Source organism: Xyrauchen texanus, chromosome 26, assembly GCF_025860055.1.
Source record: "Xyrauchen texanus isolate HMW12.3.18 chromosome 26, RBS_HiC_50CHRs, whole genome shotgun sequence".
NCBI lineage: Eukaryota > Metazoa > Chordata > Actinopteri > Cypriniformes > Catostomidae > Xyrauchen > Xyrauchen texanus.
This window is the reverse complement of record NC_068301.1, coordinates 9,963,470-9,983,764: the sequence shown is the minus strand read 5'-3', so window position 1 is coordinate 9,983,764 and position 20,295 is coordinate 9,963,470. Positions and strand designations below refer to the sequence as shown.

Sequence of the window (20,295 nt, the reverse complement as noted above, 5' to 3'; positions counted from 1 at the left end):
GAAATCATGGCCACTCTAATTAAATTTAAGACTCCAGTCATATCTGTAACCTTATTTATTCTTCATGGAGAGGGTCTGCACATGGGGCGGCTGAATATCACTCGCTTAATCTCAGTAAATGTCCTGTTATTTGACACGTTCACTCATTTCTTAAATTAATCATGGCTGAACTGTGAATACTAAATTTCTACAATGGCATCTGAAACTGAAAAGGATTTAATGCTGCATCCAAGCCACTAGGTGTCAGTGTAAATCCAAGATGACACAAAGACAAAAGTTATTGAGTGCTCCTTTAAGTTGTCATTGTTTCAATTCGTAATTAACAAAGTTTTTGCCACCTCAACTCAAAAATATATGTTGAATCAACTACATTCGGTGCCAGGTAATTTCACATCATTTATCACAAGATCTTCAGTACTAAGAAATTTATATTTCTCTGAATCCAAACACATGTTTGACAAACAATATCACTCAAAATGTTGCCCCAACTAGCTTAACAAAGTTAAAACTGATTTTCCAGCTGATTTGCAAGGCATGGATTGTGGCATGAATGCATTTTTATAGTAAGTGTTATAGGCTTATTTTTTGCTGTTTGCAGACTTTATCTTTGCTGCTGTTGTTTTCATCATTACTGTTAGTTAACGGTTGTGTGGTGATGTTCAGAGCTGATCTATTCACTAATTGATGTTTGTCGACTGTCAGCTTTACTGAGGTTTGTATGTTAAGTGTTGAGGTCTATGTGCCTCCCTATACAGAATATCACATGCTGCGTTTGCTTTGCAAGATGCTTGTGCATTAAGTGGCAAAGGTTGTGAGGTGTACTTCACATAAAGTATACAGGTAAACTACAACAGTACTAAAAACAAGTTTAATGAATTAATAATATTTATTTATTTGAAATAAACAGATCAAGTCAACATTACTTAAAGCAAAGTAGTTTTTTTTTCAATTGTTTGATCTGTCTCATCAAGTTGGAAAAAAAATTATATATATCAATGTAACGAGTCAAAGCAGAGAGATAACACAACTAAGTTAAGTTGAGTTAATGCAAATTCTTTCCCACAGAATTTTTTCCTTTTTTTTTTTTTTTTTTAGGGCAACGAGTTTCCATAAAAATTTTCAAGTTAAATTAACTTGTCCGGGTGTATGGTGTATTAACTATTGTATTTTGATGAAACTATGGCTACCATGGTAACATTTTGTTAAAGACAGACCATTAAGAAAAAATGCACTGGAAAATGAGGCTTTAATTAAAACAGTGGATTATTTATTATTGCATTTGTTATTAAATCAATCAAAATATCTGAAGTGCACACTGTAGAACAAACATCTTTGGAGTTATGTGACAAAAATTACACGTCAACATATAACTATATCTGATTAGGCTGTTTAACACTTTAAAGCCCATGACTATTTAGTGAACTGTATGGTAACAGAAACTGGTAAATGGTCAAAGTTTGATAATCTTTTGACCATGTTATTTAACATTGACAATTTACCAGTGCATCTGGTCATCAACATTCATGCTGATGAGATGACGAGGTTAACAAAAGGTTCAAGTTTAGACAACAGTACGAAAGGAAACAATGTGTAAAGCTTATAACCACATCCATTAAAAGGCCTTAAAATTTATCTTGTAAATAATGATGTCACACACACACACACACACACACACACACACACACACACACACACACACACACACACACACACACACACACACACACACACACACACACAAACAAACACACCCTTGTAAAATGATTTATTAAAGCTTGTAATTTAAAATTAAAGCATTCAAACCAAGTGTGCCACACAAGCCCTCAAAAGTGAAGCCAATACGTCTCGATCGCCCCCAGGTGACTGGTCCTAGTATAGGTCATAAACCCCGCCTCCCCATGTTATTCAACGGGACGTGAGACCAACTAAACAATTAAATTACACTTCACATATCTTTTTTCCAAAGATAGTTTCTGTCATTTACTGTAGTTTCTTTCACGTTGATGTAATTTCAAGTGTTTGTTTTCAAAATAAGTTTGTTTTTAGTTAGTTATTTGATGCTATAAAAACGGTGCTGTGACATCATGATTGACAGCTGTGATTGACAGGTTCTCTGAGCGGAAGTAGTCACTGAAGCACCAAAGGACTTTTTTCGGGATCTTCGGAGGACTGAGGAGATTGGAGCTTTAAATTTAATATCTAAATTTCTATAATTAATTATTTCACAAGTCAAAAGTGCAGGGACGTGTGCTTGTAATTGATTCAGCGAGAGTGAGGGCGGGGCCTTGATTTCGCTGCTTTACTTCCTGCTCACTACTGCGCAGGTCTGGTCCCGAAATCGCAACTGCGCAGACTCAAGTCCCAAGATGTCAGCGCCATATCGGGACACTGGCGGCTTCAGTTCTCACCAATGGAAAAGAGCGAATGGTCTATCTTTTTTACAGTCTATGATTCAAACATTATAATTTTAGATATAATTTACAAGAGGTCAAAGCAAAGAGTGACATAAATAAAAGGCAACAGCGCAGATGCTTTAAAAAATGGTGTTAGTTTGCAGTGCAAAAGCAGCTCAGATAGACTGTATTGCTTTAGTACAGGCACAATGGTAACATCTTGTCAGTTGATATGGTCAGTAAAGTGATTGGTCATTGTGAATACCTTTGAGACATTGTAATGAAAGTCTGCAAGTGTCATTAAATGTCAGTAGATATGACTTTGGTGTTGCAAGTTGGATTTACAAGTGCAAGTGCATGTTTGTTTCCAGATGTTTACATCAAGGATGACTGATTTAGTGGAGTTTGTACAGGGGACAGCAAAAGCTAGTTTTTCTTCACATAGTCTGTGTGCTTTTTTGTACTGCTCACTCTTGACTACATTTGTTGACTCTACTCATTCATGACCTGTCAAGATGTGCTCTTGTTTATGTCCCTGACAGCCTCAAGCATAAGCTTTGTCTAACTGAGCCTTGGCTGCTTGTGAGCAGGAGGTACTTCTTGCTGGAAGACTTCTCTTATTCGTTGAACACATATGTCAGATGCCTCCTGGGTTTCTTTGGAGAGCTTTAAAAGGCTCAGGAAGCCGTGGGGGAGGTCCTCTACGACAGTGAGTGTCACTGGCTGGTTCATATTTCTCAGCTTTTTGGCAAACATCACTGAATCATCTAACAGGGCATCCAGAGCAGAGGCCTAAGGAGAGCAATCAATACAGTATAATAATAGTAAGAAAAAGAAAGATGACTTACGAGCAGCTCAAATGCTGTCCTTGTTTACTTATAAGCAAACTTTATTATTCCTTCAAGGTCTAATAAATGTTCTATCTATCTATCTATCTATCTATCTATCTATCTATCTATCTATCTATCTATCTATCTATCTATCTATCTATCTATCTATCTGTCTGTCTGTCCGTCGTCGTCCGTCTGTCTGTCTGTCTGTCTGTCTGTCTGTCTGTCTATCTATCTATCTATTTATCTATCTGTCTGTCTGTCTGTCTGTCAAATGTAACTTTCAGACAAGGCTTTGTCAAGCAATATAATTTTTTTCTCGACAAACTTTAGCTATCTACAGTAGTTACTTTTTATGTATTTATTAAATACCATGCATGAAATGCCCCTACTAATGTCCCTAGTGACAGATTTTACTGAACTAGGTGTCCTGAGAAATCACACTTGTCTCTGTGGCAGCCAAAAAACTGTGCAAACTAGTACAAAACTGGCCAATCAGAAATACTCTTTACTTTTGAATAATTTTGCACAATCTGTATTGATAACATTTGATTGACTAACATGTTTTTGAAAGGCAGGGCTTTTGAAAGAAAGCTTTCAAATAATTACAGCATTTAAAATTTACGATGATCCCCAGCACATGCTTACAAACACATCAAACAAGTAATTGCATGGATTAAAGTGGTTTTGTTTCACGAATTACAGATTTTCTGTAATAGCCTAATCATGTCTTACCACTATATGCACTGGTGGAAGCCCCTTGAGTAGACTGTCTGGAGCAAGTAGAGGGGACACAAAGGGGTTCTTCATTATTGGTGAGCAAGGTGTCTGTATATCCACCAGACACCTCGACCGGAGTGGCTCAAAGTTTTTAGGGTATTCTCGGTCTTCTTGTGGCCGGTTTTCAGAGCGTGACTTGGAAGGTGAAGGCCCATTGGATGATGATGATGATGATGGTGGTGCTTTTGGATCTATTAAGGGTTTAAAACAATTGGTCGCTCCCTGTGTAAAGTTACTTGACAACTTAACTGTATCCTGTCCCAAAATGGCCAGGGTGTCTAAATGCTGTGCTGGCTGAACTGTCTGACTTCCTGTACCTGAGATAGAGATAGCAACAAAAATACAGGATAATCGTGAGAGAGAATAAAACAGATTTAAGATTAAACATGTATAGAATTCTACAAACATCACTTTTAGATTAAAACAGTGTTGGGAGTAACTAACTAAAAGTAGCGATGCTAATACCTTTACTACAATTTTTAAATAGCTCTGCTGTTTTCAAAATAGAGTAGCTTTTCCAGTAAATAGCTCCTTTATCCAACGAGTAACAGTGTAGTGTTACAAAACATTACATTGTTGCTTTTTTGCCACATAGTACTCACAGCTTTACAGCCATGAAAAATGAAGTAATAATCAAATTCGTTCTCTCTCTTTCATATAATATAAATATTATAATTTCATATAAAGCATTGAAGAGTCCAATCCGTTTTAGTTAAAATTAATTTGTTTGAACAGTTCATGCTAATGAACCAGTTAAAAAAACTATGAACTGATTCAGAGTCATCGTTCTTCGTCAGGAACTTTGTGTCTTTTTGAAGCAAAATATTTTGTTCTATGCTGCTCGGTTATATAAATTATGAGGTTTTCATGTTTTTTGGTTGTATTTACTGTAAATTGATCTTTTCAGGTTAAATGCTGTAATTTCTGCCAGAAAATAAAGTTATGATTGCTAAAAACATTTATTTGATTATATATTTAAAAATATATTACTTAAATAGCTTCAATGTAGTTAGCTAATTTATGTTAGCAAAGTAGCTAATTACTTTTTCAAAAGGGTAACTTGCCTGTATTTGAAGTAGTTTAAAGGTACAGTATATTCTGGGTTCAATCCAAGTGAAGCTCAAGTTACAGCATTTGTGGCATAAAAGTTGATTTCCACATGCACAATTATTTCAACAAACACAACTAAAAAAAAACAAAATCACACAGAAGTAAACAATATCTGTGTTAACATGATTTTAGTGTGATAAAATCACTTAACAACCTTTTCTGTGTAAAGTTATATCCATTTTTACAACTTTGTTCTCATGACAACAAAACACTGAACCCCAAAACTCTAAAACAGCTATAAAAACGTTACAGCTTAAATAATACAAAAGTTTTAACAGAAATAAATAATGTAAGTGCTTTTATAAAATGTCTTCCTTTAAACTCCTGAAACCAAAGCGTGAATACTGTGTGCATTTTAAATTACCCATTTCATTTGTAACTAGTGACACCTAATAAAAAAGCAAAAAAAACGTTTTTCCACAGATAATGTCGAAAGTTATCAAAATAACTAACATGTTTTTTCTTTACTTTTGAGGGAATAATGTCTCAAAATCCACATATGTGGACATCATGTTTATCAGCGCGCTGAAATGCGAAAAATGAATGCATTTTTTAAAGTGGCATATCAACGAAACTAGAGACGCTACTCTTTACACCCAAACAGGTTTCAATTAAAAAAACTTTTTTTTTTTAACCAGAGGCACTTTTGTAAGCTCTGTGCCTGTAGAAGAGCTTCATGGAAATCGACGCAATGCTGTTGTGTCAAGTAACTCGGTGCAGCAGAGGTTTATCCCGTAAATGACAGTCTAGAGTCTTGTGAAATATATTCAGTTGGTTTAAATTAATTAAAATGATGCGTTGTGTATAGCAAAGCCAAAATAAAATGTCCACGCATGTGGACGCAGGGGCGCACAAGGTTAAACCCTCCAGGAATTGGCACCATTGTAACCTCGATTTCTGCTGTTTAAGAAAATGAGGGACAATTCTAAATTAATATTTGTGGTCATCAACATTATGCCACAAATGCTGTCAACTGAGCATAACTTGAGTTGAACCCAGAATATTCCTTTTTATTATATGTAGCTTATGACATAATATCCACCCCAAAGAAGCTAATGATGGACTCAGAACTCATACTCAAAATCTCACCAACATAGGCATCGATGCACTTATAGAGCACACTCAAAGGCAGCAGAGGGTCAATGAGAGTAAGCAGCCTGGATGGTGAGGAGTCTGTTGTCAGTAGTGTTGCTGGGTACGCTGCCACAATTCCATCAGGTATGCGTACACCGTAAGACATTGCCTTCATAGAGACGGTTATACACAAGTTACCACCTGCACTGTCCCCAACCAAACAAACACGCTCTGCAGTCGAACCTAAGAAGCAAGATCAAGATTTAGAGAATCATTAAGCATCTCTACTTACTCTCAAATAGGCATAAGGCACACACCTTTCACTTTTAAAACTAAAAGTTCTACACAGATTCTTTGCAGCTCCTTTAGGGATAGTTTACCAAAAAATGTCACCTAGAAAGCCTTATATTTTTAAATAGCATGAGGGTGAGTTACTTTTAGGTGAACTGGTTCTATGGATATTTAAACAGTTCTGCATGTTACTTAATAGATTTTGCAGATCAGTCTGTTGGTTTCTTCGGTCTTTAAAGCACCAGTACATAGATGTTTTCAAAAGAACTGGAGAATAAAATGGTTTTTGCAGAACTTAAATTCTCATCTGATATCAGACTGTAAAATGCTTTTTGGTTGTAATGGAAATTTTTAAGAGCGTAGCATGAGTAAAAACGTGCTTAATATTTGGCACTAAAAACATGGATGTCAAAAAATTTTACTCGCTAACCTCAAATATCAGGTTATAAAGCTAAATAAATGTAATGCATTTAAATGAAGCGTCTATGTGTGGATCACATTTTACAAAGTAAGCTTTATCCTATTTTATAGTGTTTTTTGGCAAATATGTGTGGATTTGCCTTGACCATCTAAAGGATCTTTGTTTTTATCTGGTAAGGGGTGTGCTATACAAACCCAGCAAGTGGCAATTCTTCAAGGCCCAACAGTAGGCATAGAAACACTCCTCTAGAGCTCGGGGGAATGGGGCCTCTGGAGCCAAGGAGTAATCCACTGAGAGAATAGGCACATCCAGATCCTTTGACCAGCTTTTCAAGTAATTCTACAATAGAGACAAAAAAAGTGAATCTAAACTAATTTTATACATGAAAAACGTTATGCTTTGGCCCCAAACAATATTTGAACATTTTGAAGCAAGTCCGCCTGAGAGCGGAGGGACGGCCACCAACTGCAAGCAGGGAGGGGCACCTGGAGCGGGAGGACCACTGCCAGGGGCGGGAGAGCCCCCTTCCATCCACAGAAGGTGGGGCGTTCCGTCCGCCAGGAACTGGAGGACTACCTCCGATCCGCCCGAGGAGGCGCGGCTGTTGTCCACTAGAGGGTGGAGGAGTGGCCGAGGACCAAGCTACAGCGTATCGGAGAACCGGTGGGTAAATTATTTATTTATTTTTCTTCTCTCTCTCTCTCCCACTCTGCATTGGCCTTTCCCCTCTCTTTTTAATATTAGTGTTTTAACTTGGTGCTATCGCCGTTAACGTTAAGTGCCGCAATTTGTTTTGTTTCCCTCCCCTTGTCCTCTCCCTGATCCAGGTAGATGGGGATGACCTGCCAGCAGACGGGGTGTCAAAATTAATCGATGTGGTAATCAATATTATGCAACAAATACTGTCGATTAAGCTTAACTTATATTGAACCATGAATATTAATTTAATGAGTGAAATGTCTGAATGCCATAGCATTAGATAACAAAATAACTAAGCAAGTTTCATCGGTAAACAACTGATACCTTTATTTCAGAATGAAACCTTTTATCACAATTAAATTGACTTTTGTTAGTTTATCACAATAACTATGTTGCACTTACATTTGAAAACCAAAGAGTGTCACAATACTTTGCCTTAATTTTAAACACTCTATCTATAGTTTTATCATTTTAATCCTAACAAAAATACATGTTTTGCTTGAAAAATGTGCTTAAGCTATCTTTCTTTAAAATGAATGGCACTTGGTTTCATATTTTGTTATTTAAAGCAGAATTATATAATATCTGTGCCACTAGTGGCACCAAAGGGAATTACAAAAATAAACATTGTTTTCAAAACAGCTTTCTCATTTTGCCCCAAACTCACACCATTGGTCAAGTCAATGTTATTGTCTCTCTTGAAATGGGTCACTCAAAACAAAGAGAGGAATTTTTTAAGTGCCACAGAGACACAGTGTTTACAGTTTTCGAGAAAATTGACCTATGAATGGCTTACTTATACTTTTCTCTGCATATTAAGCTGGGATATGAGAAAGTATTTTAACTCAGAGAAAGTTTCATAATTCAACTTTTTTCAAGTTTTTTATTTTAAGTATGGTTTGAGATCCTAATACTTTTTGGGCCAAAATCCTGAGGTTTTGGCACACTGGTCATTCAATAAACAAAGCAACTACAAAACAACTGCTGTCTGGATACCTCATGTGATTTAGAAGTTTGTGCGACAAATCCTCCTCCGTGGAAGTGAATGAGAAGACAAGGAGTGAGAGGAGCTGTCTGACGACTGAAACTCGCAGGTAAAGAACGCTGAGGCCCTTCAGACCGAGAAAATGCGAACAGTTCTGCACTGTCCTATGAAAAGAAAGGGAATATAGAGGGTGGGGGAAATTGAGGAGAAGTAAATGTTTAATAGTTACATTATTAGGCATTTCAACCAATCACAAGGATTGTATGCATATTACAAACTACATATTTCTTGAGATGCCATAAGACAAATACTGTATTCCTAGGCTTGAAACTGGGGTGCTTTGCAACTGTCATTAGATAGCTGCTTATCCTAAATAAATTAAATTTACTAACTATTGATTTACATTAAACATACACACAAACCTGTCCTTTGCGGAGCATGTGTGAGATCAGCCGCACATTGACTGGCCCAGGGCCCCAGTGTGCAACTGGTGGGGTCACAGAGACTGAGCAAGTCGGGTCAGAGGCGAGTGGCAAACTAAACGTTTCAGCTGGCACTGTTAATGTCAGATTCACTTGCACCACACTAGAAGCAATCCTTGACAAACCCTATGGAAGAAAGGAGAGAGAGAAAGGATAATCACCTTAAGGCTTTAAACTCTTCTGTCTTATTTAGTGACATGCAAGCACTTTTGTAAACCATATCTCATTTGAACAACTATTTGGTTTTCTACACTTAAAAAAAAAAACATTCTTAAAGGAATATTCTGGGTTGATTACAAGTTAAGCTCAGTCATCAGCATGTGTGGCATAATGTTGATTACCATAAAACATAATTACAGTGTAGCACTTACAATGGAAATGAATGGGGACAATTTTTGGAGGGTTTAAAAGGCAGAAATGCTAAGCTTATAATTTCATAAATACGTTAATTCTTCTGTTAAAACACATGCATTATTTGAGCTGTAAAGTTGTTTAAATTACATCGTCATGGCAACAAAGCTGTAAAATTGGCTATAACGTAACACAAGACAATGCTAGTAAGCGATTTTATCACACTATAATCATGATAACATGCGTATTATTTATGTCTTGTGGCAATACTTTTGAAACAGTGTGTATTTTAATGTTTACAGATTGGCCCCATTTACTTCCTTTGTAAGTGCCTCACTGTAACCCAGTAATTATTGTAAAAAAATAAAATAAAATAAAATGGTAATCAATATTATGCCATTAATGTTTTAGATTGAACTTAACTTGTATTGAACCTGGAATATTCCTTTAATTATGTGAATATAAAAATAAGGTGTTTTGTATCAGCTGTTATGTAGGAGCAGAAACATGCTTGTACTTACTGATAATAGCTCCGTCTCTGTTAGGTTCCAAAAGGTTTTCCAAAACTGCATATCTAAATTTTGAGTGATGCGCTCAAACTCTGCCCCTCTCAGCTCAGGGTTCATCACATATTTGCCAGATGTGAAGAAAGAGAGAGCTGCTATGCCTGTAAATAAACCAGACTTCACTAACTAGAGGGATATGTAGTTGTTTGAAGAGATAGTTCATCCAAAAAATATAAATTCTGCCAAAATGTCATCACTCTCATGTTGTTCTCAAAGGAGATTTTATGCAAAATCACAGCATCAGTCGATCCAATCAAAACCTTCAAGTAAATTGGGTTGCCAGATTACAGCGAAAAATGGGTTGCGAACAGCATTTCATGTTGACTTTAAGGTTTCAAACAGTCCATCCTGATTATTAGGAGTTCATCCATCATATAAGTTAATCATCTTGTAACAGGTTCTTTTAACTCTCTTCTTTAAGGAGGAAGTGGGAGCCAGGCAAAGTGCAGCCTTCACCCACGTGAATGCCTGCTGACACGGCTCAGTCCACCGGACCGGATCTGGTGCCCCATTTTTAGTAATAACAATCAGTGGGCTGGTGACGGTTGAATAATTAGGCACAAACCTGTGATAATAGCCAGCTAGACCCAGGAAGTGTCTCACCTCCTTTTTGGTCTTAGGTCTCGGGCAGGCTGCCACACTGCCCATGACCCAAGTGGAAGCCCAGATAACGTACTTCCACCCACCCAATTGTGCACTTCTTTGGGTTTTCCGTGAGTCCCGCCAGTCTCAAGACAGCTGGACAGCCCTAAAATGCCACAGGTGCTGCTGCCAATCATTACTGAAAATAATGATGTCATCCAGCAGCGTAAGCAGAGTCTGGTCTGAGGATTCTGTCCATGAGCCACTGAAATGTTGGCCCCAAACAAACCGAACGGTAGCATCACGAAATGGTGTTATCCGAACGGTGTGGAAAATGCCGTATTTTCACGGGACATGGGCGTTAAGGGCATCTGCCAATATCACTTCGTCAAATAAAAGCGAGCCGCACCTAACCGATCGAGCAGCTCATCAATCTGAGTAATCAGATATGCATCAAATTTAGACACCGCATTGACTTTTCCATAATCCACACAGAACCGGAACCAAAATTACCGGGATGGCCCAGTCACTGTGGGATTCTTCTATTACACCCCATACCCAGCAAAGCATTTAATTCTTCCTGAACCACTTTTTTTGTGCTCGGATAATCGGTGGGGATGCCTACGTACCACTACCCCTGGGGTCATCTCGATATGGTGCTCTATGGGATTCATACGACCGGGAAGAGGCGAGAACACGTTGGAGCATTCTCCTTGCAATCTGGCAACCTCTGTGATTTGGGATTGTGAGAGGTTGTCTCCACAAGTGACAGGGTTGACTTGATCGGGGATTATTAAAATCACCTCCAGTCTGAGCTCCTCCCTCTCCGGAACCACTGTCGCCAAAGTCACAGGGACCTCATCTCTCCACAGTTTTAGAAGGTTGAGGTGGTAAATCTGATGTGCTCCATCTCTATCCATTCTTTTGACCTCATAATCGATTTCCTTATCTCGCAGTGTGACCTCAAAGGGTCCTTGCCACTTGGCTAGTAATTTAGAGCTCGATGTGGGGAGTAATACAGGTACTTTCTCTCCCGGTGTAAATTCCTGTAGTCAAATACCTCTATTATACAGAAGGATTGCGCTGAAATGTTGTGCACTGCTTAGGAATATCGCATTGCATAGTCCACCTGAACCAACAGAAAGCAATGCCCACATTCCATCCATTCGAATGCCCGGCCAATAGAAACGGGTCATTAGACGGTTCATTGCCTTTTCCTGCCCTACGTGACCCACCATCAGATTAAAACGAGCCGTTTGGAATAACATTTCCAGACGGCTCTGCGGTATTAACAATTGGGTTGTATCCTCCTTTGTCAGAGTGTCCTGCGTCACTCGATACAACCAATCATTGATCATTTTAAAATACGTATATGAGAGTGCAATGTCTGACTGGAGGTTTTGACCATCTTTCACTTGAACAAAGGCATGCTAAAGGGTCTCATCTCACGTCTGCTCCAGAGGGAAATCCCCTTCAGGGAATCCTCCAAGGGGTAGGGAAGCCGAGACTTCCCCCTCCCTTACGTCCCTCGTGGAGCTGAGGTAGACGGCTGTGGCACCGCCTCCCCAGCCAGCTAATCACACACCACACACCGATGCATTTTGTTGCAGGACCCATCCACACATATGCCGGCCAATTCATACCCAAGATTAGTGGATGGGAGAGGCAGGTACTAACCGCAGCCTCTACACTGTGTTTGTCCCCGAAATTGAATAATGACCGTCACTACAGGGTAATTTATAATATGCCCGTGCATACACCTTACCTTCACCCGCTGACTCGTATCCAAATCCTTGCATTGAACCAAGCTTTGGTGAATGAAGGTTTTATTAAAACCTGAATCCACCAAGGCTTGGTTTGTACCTCCCTTAATACTCACAGGTATTCAGTATGCTCCTGCTCGATCGGGGCGGTCTGTGGCATGTCGGGGATCCGGACCAATGTATCCACCACCATCACGGGGCATCGGTTCTGGAAATGCCCAGGTTAGGGAAAACCGGTGGGTTGAATGGCCCACGGGACCGGGGAACTGGTTGTGGGGTATGAATGTCCCTTTCCGGGGAATAGGAACAGGACAAGAGGAAGGAGAGGGGGAGGGAGGAGAGGGAGAAGGAAAGAGACGAGTGCTCGCCAGCCCCCATATACGCCGCCATATAGTCCTCATCCTGCTGGACCACTTCGTCCAGCAACATCGGGCAGTGGCACTGGATCCATTTTGCCATCCCTTTCAGTAGTCGTTTGATCAACTGCTCCAGTACCACCAGTACGACTACTGCGGTGTCGCCTTCGGTTGCCAGCAGCCACCGCCGGCAGGAGCATAGGCAAACAGTGGCTGAGCTCGCCAAGCGTCAGCGAGCGGAAGCACAGGCAGTGCGGCTCTGCAGCCGACCTGTTGCAAGATGGCTCACTTCAAGTCCTGATACCCCAGGAGGTTGGCGATGGGTAGTTGTTGGGCTGCCAGTTGTGTTTCTCTTGAGAGCAGCGGCAGCAGGCGGAATACCCACTGGGACTCTGGCCATCCTGCTGCTTCCACCGCATGCTCAAACAGCTCCATGAATGCCTCTTCCTGGCGCAGTTCAAGCAGTGCCTGATGTTGAGTTTGGTGGATGCTGGTGAGGGTCTTGATCAGATCGGCGAAGGGCGAGACTCCATGATGGCGTATCTTCCTCCAAATTCCTGGGTTTCGGTACCACTGTGACAGGTTCTATAACTCTATTCTTGAAGGAGGAAGCGAGAGCCAGGTAAACAATCCACATAATCTTTTATTTTACACACACAAAGATCTGCTTTTCAGCATAACATTGCGCACGCCGCACACACACACACACACACACACACACACACACACACACACACACACACACACACACAGTCAGCTTTGTGCATCTCTCTCTCCCCTCTGGGAGATTGGACTGCCCTTTTAACCCTCTCCAGCTCTCACTGCAACACAAAACAGCTGTTAGAGGTGATTTCCCACAGGTGTCAATTCATACCACTCTTCCTCTCTCGGCCTCGCTCTCCACAGACGTCACTCGGCCACGGCCACATCACCACACATCTAATCATAATATTATGCTTAGACATTCTGCCCAAAGCAGATCCATTGCACTTACCTATCCCAGATTGCTGTTTCTTGTAGTTTTCACCAAAGGATACCATACTGATGACCACTGTCTGTAGAAAAGGTCTGAGAGATGGGGAAAACTTGGAAGACAGAGAAAAAATAGAGGATGCCATTGTGTTTGAAACATATTTGCCAACACCAGGGAAAGGATAAATTAAATTATGCATGGGTGATTCTCTGTATTGTATAAAAGTGGCAAAACCAGAACCATATTGCACAATTTTCAAAAAGCACATTTACATAATCTCACCTGGAAGCCTAAGCAGCGGCCATAGAAACAAGCCTTATGCATGGAGATGTACTCTTGCACAAATTTCTCACTCAAACCTCCTTCCTCTTGTGAATAGAGCTGGCCATAGTCACTGTCATTTAGTAATACCTGTGCCAGGTAAAGCAATGCCCGCAGCTGGCACAGGGCACTACAATACGCTTCAATTTCTGCCACATTATGCTCTATCCGGAAAAATGCTCCACTGTAGTTTGAGGCAATGTAACGGGCCTTTTGGATGATGTATATGATGCAGGAATGTACTACCTATGGATAACAGAGAAACTTAAAGGAACAGTTCAGCCAAAAGTGCAAAATTCTGTCATCCTACATACGAAAGGAAATGTTAGTTACATCTAAAGATGTTACAAAAATTTAAGTCTCAGTCCCCATTCATTTTCATTGTGTCTTTTTTTCCATACAGTGAAAGTGAATGAGACTGTCAATCCGCCTAAAATCTCCTGTTGTGCTCCACGGAAAAAAGAAAGTCATAAGGGTTTAGAACAGGGGTCGGCAACCTATGGCTATGGAGGGGTAATCACTGCCACACCAGCAATGGCAAGAGAAGAGTAGACTCTTTTATTCTGCATCTGCATTCAAATCTACGTCTTGATTTAATCCTTCCTCATGACCTCGTGTTTTCATCAGCTGAACGTGAGGCACAACAAAAAGTTAAAATATGACGAAACTGCAGCATACCAACAGACTCGTGCAGCGCGTGCAAACCGTTCGTGCACCACAAGCCGGCAGCGCTACACTTTCGGTTAACAGCGCAAGTTCAAATGCGCCCCCTTCGCTTCGGTCAGGTTGTGCGGATGACAGCCTACATTCCGTGTTTCATTTGTTTCTTTTTGTTTTCAGAACAAAACAGGATGTAATGAGGAAAACACCACTATTAATCCTTGAGATTTCCAACCCAGCATACAAGTACTCCCTGCTTAAACCAAGGTCACTATCAAAATTACACTAAACGATTAAAAGAGAAAACATAAACATTTATGTTTAGCTAAATATTTGATGGGCTTGCATGCGCAGCGCCAGTCTCGTCACAATTTAATACTGTTTAGTCTCACATTCAGCTGATGAAAACGCTGAGTGATCATGAGGAAGGATTACATCAAGATGTAGATTGGAATGCAGGTGCAAAAAAATGTATATAAGTAAAATAGCCTGCTACTCTCTCGCTATTGCTTGCGTGCTAGTGATTACATGATTACAATGACATAATAAAGTAAATATTTAAGATTCCACACAATTTCGTGATCAGTAATCAAATCTGTGACAAACTGTGTTAACTCATTTTGTACAAAAAGACAGGTTTTCTTTCATTAAAGAATTTAAGATGCTCTGTGAAAATTGACAAGTAGGATCACGATTATATCATAATCATCGGGTTTTGCACAAAGTTTTCACTCAAACTGTTATGCTGATAATATAGTTTGTAATGAAAAATAAATGATTACATTATAAAAATAAAAAATAGACACATTTTCACAAGTGGACTCAAACTTTGGAAAAATCACATACATGCACATATACAGTATATACAGCTCTGGAAAAAATTAAGAGTCCACTCCAAATGTTTCTCAAATAAGCATCTCTGCATGTATGGCAGCCATTCCATTCCTGTGTCTGTTGAATTCCTGCTCTAAATTTTGCGCCAGGAGTGGCAGTCACCTAACAGCAATGTGAAAGACTGGTGGAGAGCATGCCAAGATGCATGAAAGCTGTGATCGAAAATCAGGGTTATTCCACCCAATGTTGATTTCTGAAGTCTTCCTAAATTAAACATAAGTATTGTGTTGTTTAAAAATGAACATGAACTGGTTTTCTTTGCATAATTTGAGGTCTGATAACACTGTATCTTTTTAGTTATTTTGACCAGTTGTCATTTTCTGCAAATAAATGCTCTAAATAATAATATTTTTATTTGGAATTTGGGAGAAATGCTGTCAGTAGTTTGGGGTTGATGTCGGCACAGCCATTAACCAGGAAAATAAAAAATGGCACTCCATGCCAAGTAGGTTGCCGGCCCCTGGTTTAGAACATGAAGGTAATTAAACGATGACAAAATGTTTGTCTATAATATCAAAGAAATCACAATTTTATCATAATAAAGCATTAAATAAGTATAAAATTGCAAAACAGATCAATTAAAGGAATTAAAGGACAGTTCTCCAAAAAGAAAATTCTCATTGTTTATTCACCCTCATGCAGTCTCAGATGTGTCTGACTGACTTTCTTCTGCAGAACACAAACAAAGATTTTTAGAAGAATATCTCAGCTCTGTAGGTCCATACAATGTAAGTGAATGGATCTACAAAAATCACATAAAAGGCAGCAAAAAAATCCATTAGACTCCAGTGGTAAGATCCATGACTTCAGAAGGCATATGTTAGGTGTGGGTGAGAAACAGATTAATATTTAAGTCCCTTTTACTATATATCTTCACTTTCACATTGTGATAACGAAAGTGGAAATGTGTGGTAAATCAAGGACTTAAATATTGATCTGTTTCTCACCCACACCTAACATATAACCTCTGAAGACTTAATTTTAACCACTGTTATATTGGATTACAATTGTGTGGCCTTTATGTGATTTTTAGAGATTCAAAGTTCTGGTCACCATTCACTTGCATTGTATGAACCTACAGAGCAGAAATATTCTCCTAAAAATCTTCGTTTGTGTATTGCAGAAGAAAGAAAGTCATACACATCTGGGATATCATGAGGGTGAATAAAAGATGAGAGAATTTTCATTTTTGGGTGAACTATCCCTTTAATAATAATAATAATAATAATAATAAAAGCAATAGTCTTTTATGACATGTCATCCTTTTCATCTAAACCCATAATTTGCTAATAGAAATTCTAAAGCACTTTCTGAACACTTTTGAATCCAGATATATCATAAGTAATTACTTTCACTAAGGTCCGAAATCCATTGCCAGGTGTCTGAGCATCAAAGTCAAAATGGTGATAGACCGCAGTAAAGCCAGTAACCAATGGTTCCACCGCACGGCCATGTTCCTGAATCTGCCTCATCACACCCAACAGACGATCAGTGGTGTTGCCATTTGAAGAATTGGGGGATCCATAAAGAGCCGAGATAACATCTGAGCATACTGTCTGCAATGCTGAAAACACATTCTCATGGTCCATGTCTAAGAAACTGATAGAGAGAGGTGTATAACTGTGAGGTGTTCACTCAAAATGTGAGAGAACCTTAAAAGTCTTCAAACATCAAAATAACTTTTATTTTTAAGTAAACCACCATATTTTAAATTTAAAATTTTTAGAATGGGAAACAAATCACAAAGAAACAAAAAACAAGACAAAGAACAAAATTCTGCTTACCAAGGGTCAAACAATGTAATGAATAAAAACTATTGTGTCCTATACAGCACACAGACTAACAGATACCTCTCTGCCTGTGGCAGCTGACACAAAGACTAACTATTCACGCAGCATGCAACACTTGTGTCATCAATGTCCAAAAGAACACAAAAATTGCCCACTCTCTGAAAACATATGCCACAATTAATTCCACATAATAATTATACAGTATTTTTAGTGGTTTGATGTGACAGAGACTAAATGGATTTGATTATCTTCTGTTATAATTACTGGAATAGGAATTTCATGTTAGGCATGACACTGGATCTCAGTACCCAAAAGAAAACACCCACTTTATAATCAGACACATTGTAACCAGTGCTGGGCAGTAGTGGATTACATGTAATCTGGATTACATCATCAGATTACAAAAACTATGCTTAATTAGATAACTTTACATTTTATACTGTGCATAAGAGCCACATGATTAGATGCGCAGATTATCTGTCTCAGAAGCGGAGGCAACTGAGACTTGTCCTCCGCTGCCCGGATTGAGGTGAGTAATCGCACCACCATGAGGACTTACTAAGTAGTGGGAATTGGGCATTCCAGATTGGGAGCAAGGGGATAAAAAAAAAAATGTTTTTTAAACATACAAGCATGTTCTTATTGTCTTTTATTTTGAGTAACATTCATTTTTATTACCCTTCATGAAACTTTAAATAGAAAGTTTCCATTAGAGTTTATGTTTACTAATGTTTCATAAAAGGACTGCTGATTGGTACTTAATACATTTGTAATTAATGACTGGATTTTACATCAAAATATGAATGGGTAATCCAAAAGTAATGACATTGGATTACCTAAAATGTGTAAATACATTTTGAATTTTTGTAATTTGGAAACGGTACTGATTACATTTCAGAAGTAATCTACCCAGCACTGCTTCTTTTACATAGTAAATATACTATACATTTTAACTCTGCCACTTGTCCCCCAGGAAAATTTTAAATAATAAAAGTGTAAAAAAATTAATCAGACTAAGCGTTTTAGAAATGACTGATTTAATTACCAACTACTACCAGTGTTGGGAGGGTTAATTTTTAAATGTATTCCACTACAGATTACAGAATACATGCTGTAAAATGTAATTTGTCAGTAATGTATTTTAAATACTTTGGATTACTACTTCTTCTGCACTGGTAGATTTTATCGCTTGTTTTGACTATAAAAACTCTGCAAGTACATTAAGACAAAATACACGTTAAATATACATTCTCTGAAAAACCTGAATATCTCATGCAGTGATGTTTCTTAAACGAGATAAATCAAATTGATCTTGTTTTAATGATTTTTTAAATATTTTTACAAGAAAACAATAAAAAAAATTATTATCAAGAATATGATATTTGCCCTAATATTAAATGACTTACTAGAAAACAGATCCAACGTGAATTTTCTTGATAAAAAATATGATCGTGTCTGGTAACATGTGCATGTAAAAGGCTAGAAATAACATTTTAGCTTAGAGTAAAACTGACAATTTACACAAGGTTTATTTCTATTTTTTCTACTCCAAACTTACTTCAAACTTCTCTGTCAGCTCGTATGAATGTAACACATCACAAGTGTTTCACCGCTGTTCAAATGCACTTTGGATCGCATCATTTATATGTATAAATGTTTTCCATCTGAATGGAATAAATATTAAATGAAACGAATGACAATAAAATGCAAAGTAATCTCTTCAGTAATCAAAATACTTTTTGAATGTAACTGTATTCTAATAACCAATGTAAACAATTGTAACTGTAGTGGAATACAGTTACTCATATTTTGTATTTTAAATACGTAATCCCGTTACATGTATTCCGTTACTCCCCAAGCCTGACTGAAGCCACATTTACAGGTAAACCTATTCCATCAATTCTTCGCTGAATAGACACCTAAATACTTTGAGATTCCAATTCATTTTTCATCATTTCACAATAAGGTTGTGTGTTGGAGGAAAATAATCACCTCTAATCAATAAAACATTTTGCAAAGTCTTGCACTTAAGTTTGAACCCATCACAAGGTGAAGGATACTATTGGATATGTCTACATACTGCGTACATTATAAATAATACTTTTGTACTATAGAATAAGAATGCTAATGGTATAGTTTATAAATAGAAGGCCTACTAGTTCAAGTAGCCTTCACAGTAGTATTGCATTGCACGTAATAGAAAAGGATCTGGCAACCCACATTGAGAGACGCGGTAGCAGTACCTGTCAAAAACTGCCTGAAGGCGCGAGATGTTCGTTGCGATGAAATGGACACCACGAAACGGTTTAGCATTGTAGCCCCTCGCTCCTTTTGCCAAATTTGGGTGACGTGTGGCTTGACGTCAGAAAAGTTTGATTGAGGCGCTCTAAAAGGTTTTTTTTTAAATTGCGCTTACCTGCTTACCTGTCACTTAAAAAACACCGCTGCTGTGCGTAAGTTGCGCCTGAACTGCGACTGATCGCTGACAACAGCACCGCATATCGAAGACCAGACTGAACGCTATCGACACTCGAGCATTTTCATTTTTAAACAGAATTGTGGAGGATGACTTGTGTTGACGTTACAACTTGCATGTATCCTCTTCCGTACCTGTCAAAGTTTCGACACTCCCGTAGCATCATGGGTACACGAGTCCAGAGATGGCACAGACTGTGCACTAATCGCGGCGCGAGCAATGCGACGTTAACGCACCCATTATAATCAACGTCTACACTAAACTGATCTAGTTTTGACGGGTCTCTAGCAGTGTAGATGGGGTGTTGTTATAAAAGAGCCCAGTGAGATCTAATAGCGTATGCGTATATACATATTTCTTTCAGATGAGGATTTATCAAACAGATTGGGATTGTAGGCTGTAAATTTCACTTACAGGTAGGCTAAGTTCACAATTTCGCATACACTGATGCAGACATTATGAATGGGACTTCTCAGACTCTGTACAGACTCGGATATC

General features: G+C 38.6%; 1 protein-coding gene across 3 annotated transcripts; it reads right to left on the bottom strand.

Annotated features, from left to right (window-relative positions):
- Positions 1-1,263: 1,263 nt before the first annotated feature.
- On the bottom strand, positions 1,264-19,917 carry LOC127620375 (hormone-sensitive lipase-like). Of its 3 annotated transcripts, none has more exons than XM_052093594.1 (11): positions 19,738-19,917; positions 16,881-17,130; positions 13,939-14,223; positions 13,678-13,768; positions 9,938-10,083; positions 9,006-9,191; positions 8,595-8,747; positions 7,094-7,238; positions 6,203-6,430; positions 3,959-4,320; positions 1,264-3,185 (listed from the first exon to the last, which is right to left on the bottom strand). In XM_052093594.1, the coding sequence occupies exons 2-11, from the start codon at positions 17,118-17,120 to the stop codon at positions 2,955-2,957; spliced, it is 2,067 nt and encodes a 688-aa protein (XP_051949554.1). In that variant the 5' UTR covers positions 17,121-17,130; positions 19,738-19,917; the 3' UTR covers positions 1,264-2,954. The 3 variants fall into 3 exon arrangements, with proteins under 3 accessions (XP_051949554.1, XP_051949553.1, XP_051949555.1); XM_052093593.1 differs by having other exon boundaries at positions 19,746-19,917; XM_052093595.1 differs by lacking the exon at positions 19,738-19,917 and adding an exon at positions 19,565-19,646.
- Positions 19,918-20,295: the final 378 nt, after the last annotated feature.

What these genes read in the sequence shown, in the direction of transcription:
- LOC127620375 (XM_052093594.1), bottom strand. Translation starts at nt 17,120, where the DNA reads ATGGACCATGAGAATGTGTTTTCAGCATTGCAGACAGTATGCTCAGAT. An exon ending in GATTTCGGACCTTAGTGAAA is followed by an intron (nt 14,224 to 16,880) that starts GTAATTACTTAT and finishes TGTTATCCATAG; the next exon opens with GTAGTACATTCCTGCATCAT. An exon ending in GAAACAGCAATCTGGGATAG is followed by an intron (nt 10,084 to 13,677) that starts GTAAGTGCAATG and finishes GTTTATTTACAG; the next exon opens with GCATAGCAGCTCTCTCTTTC.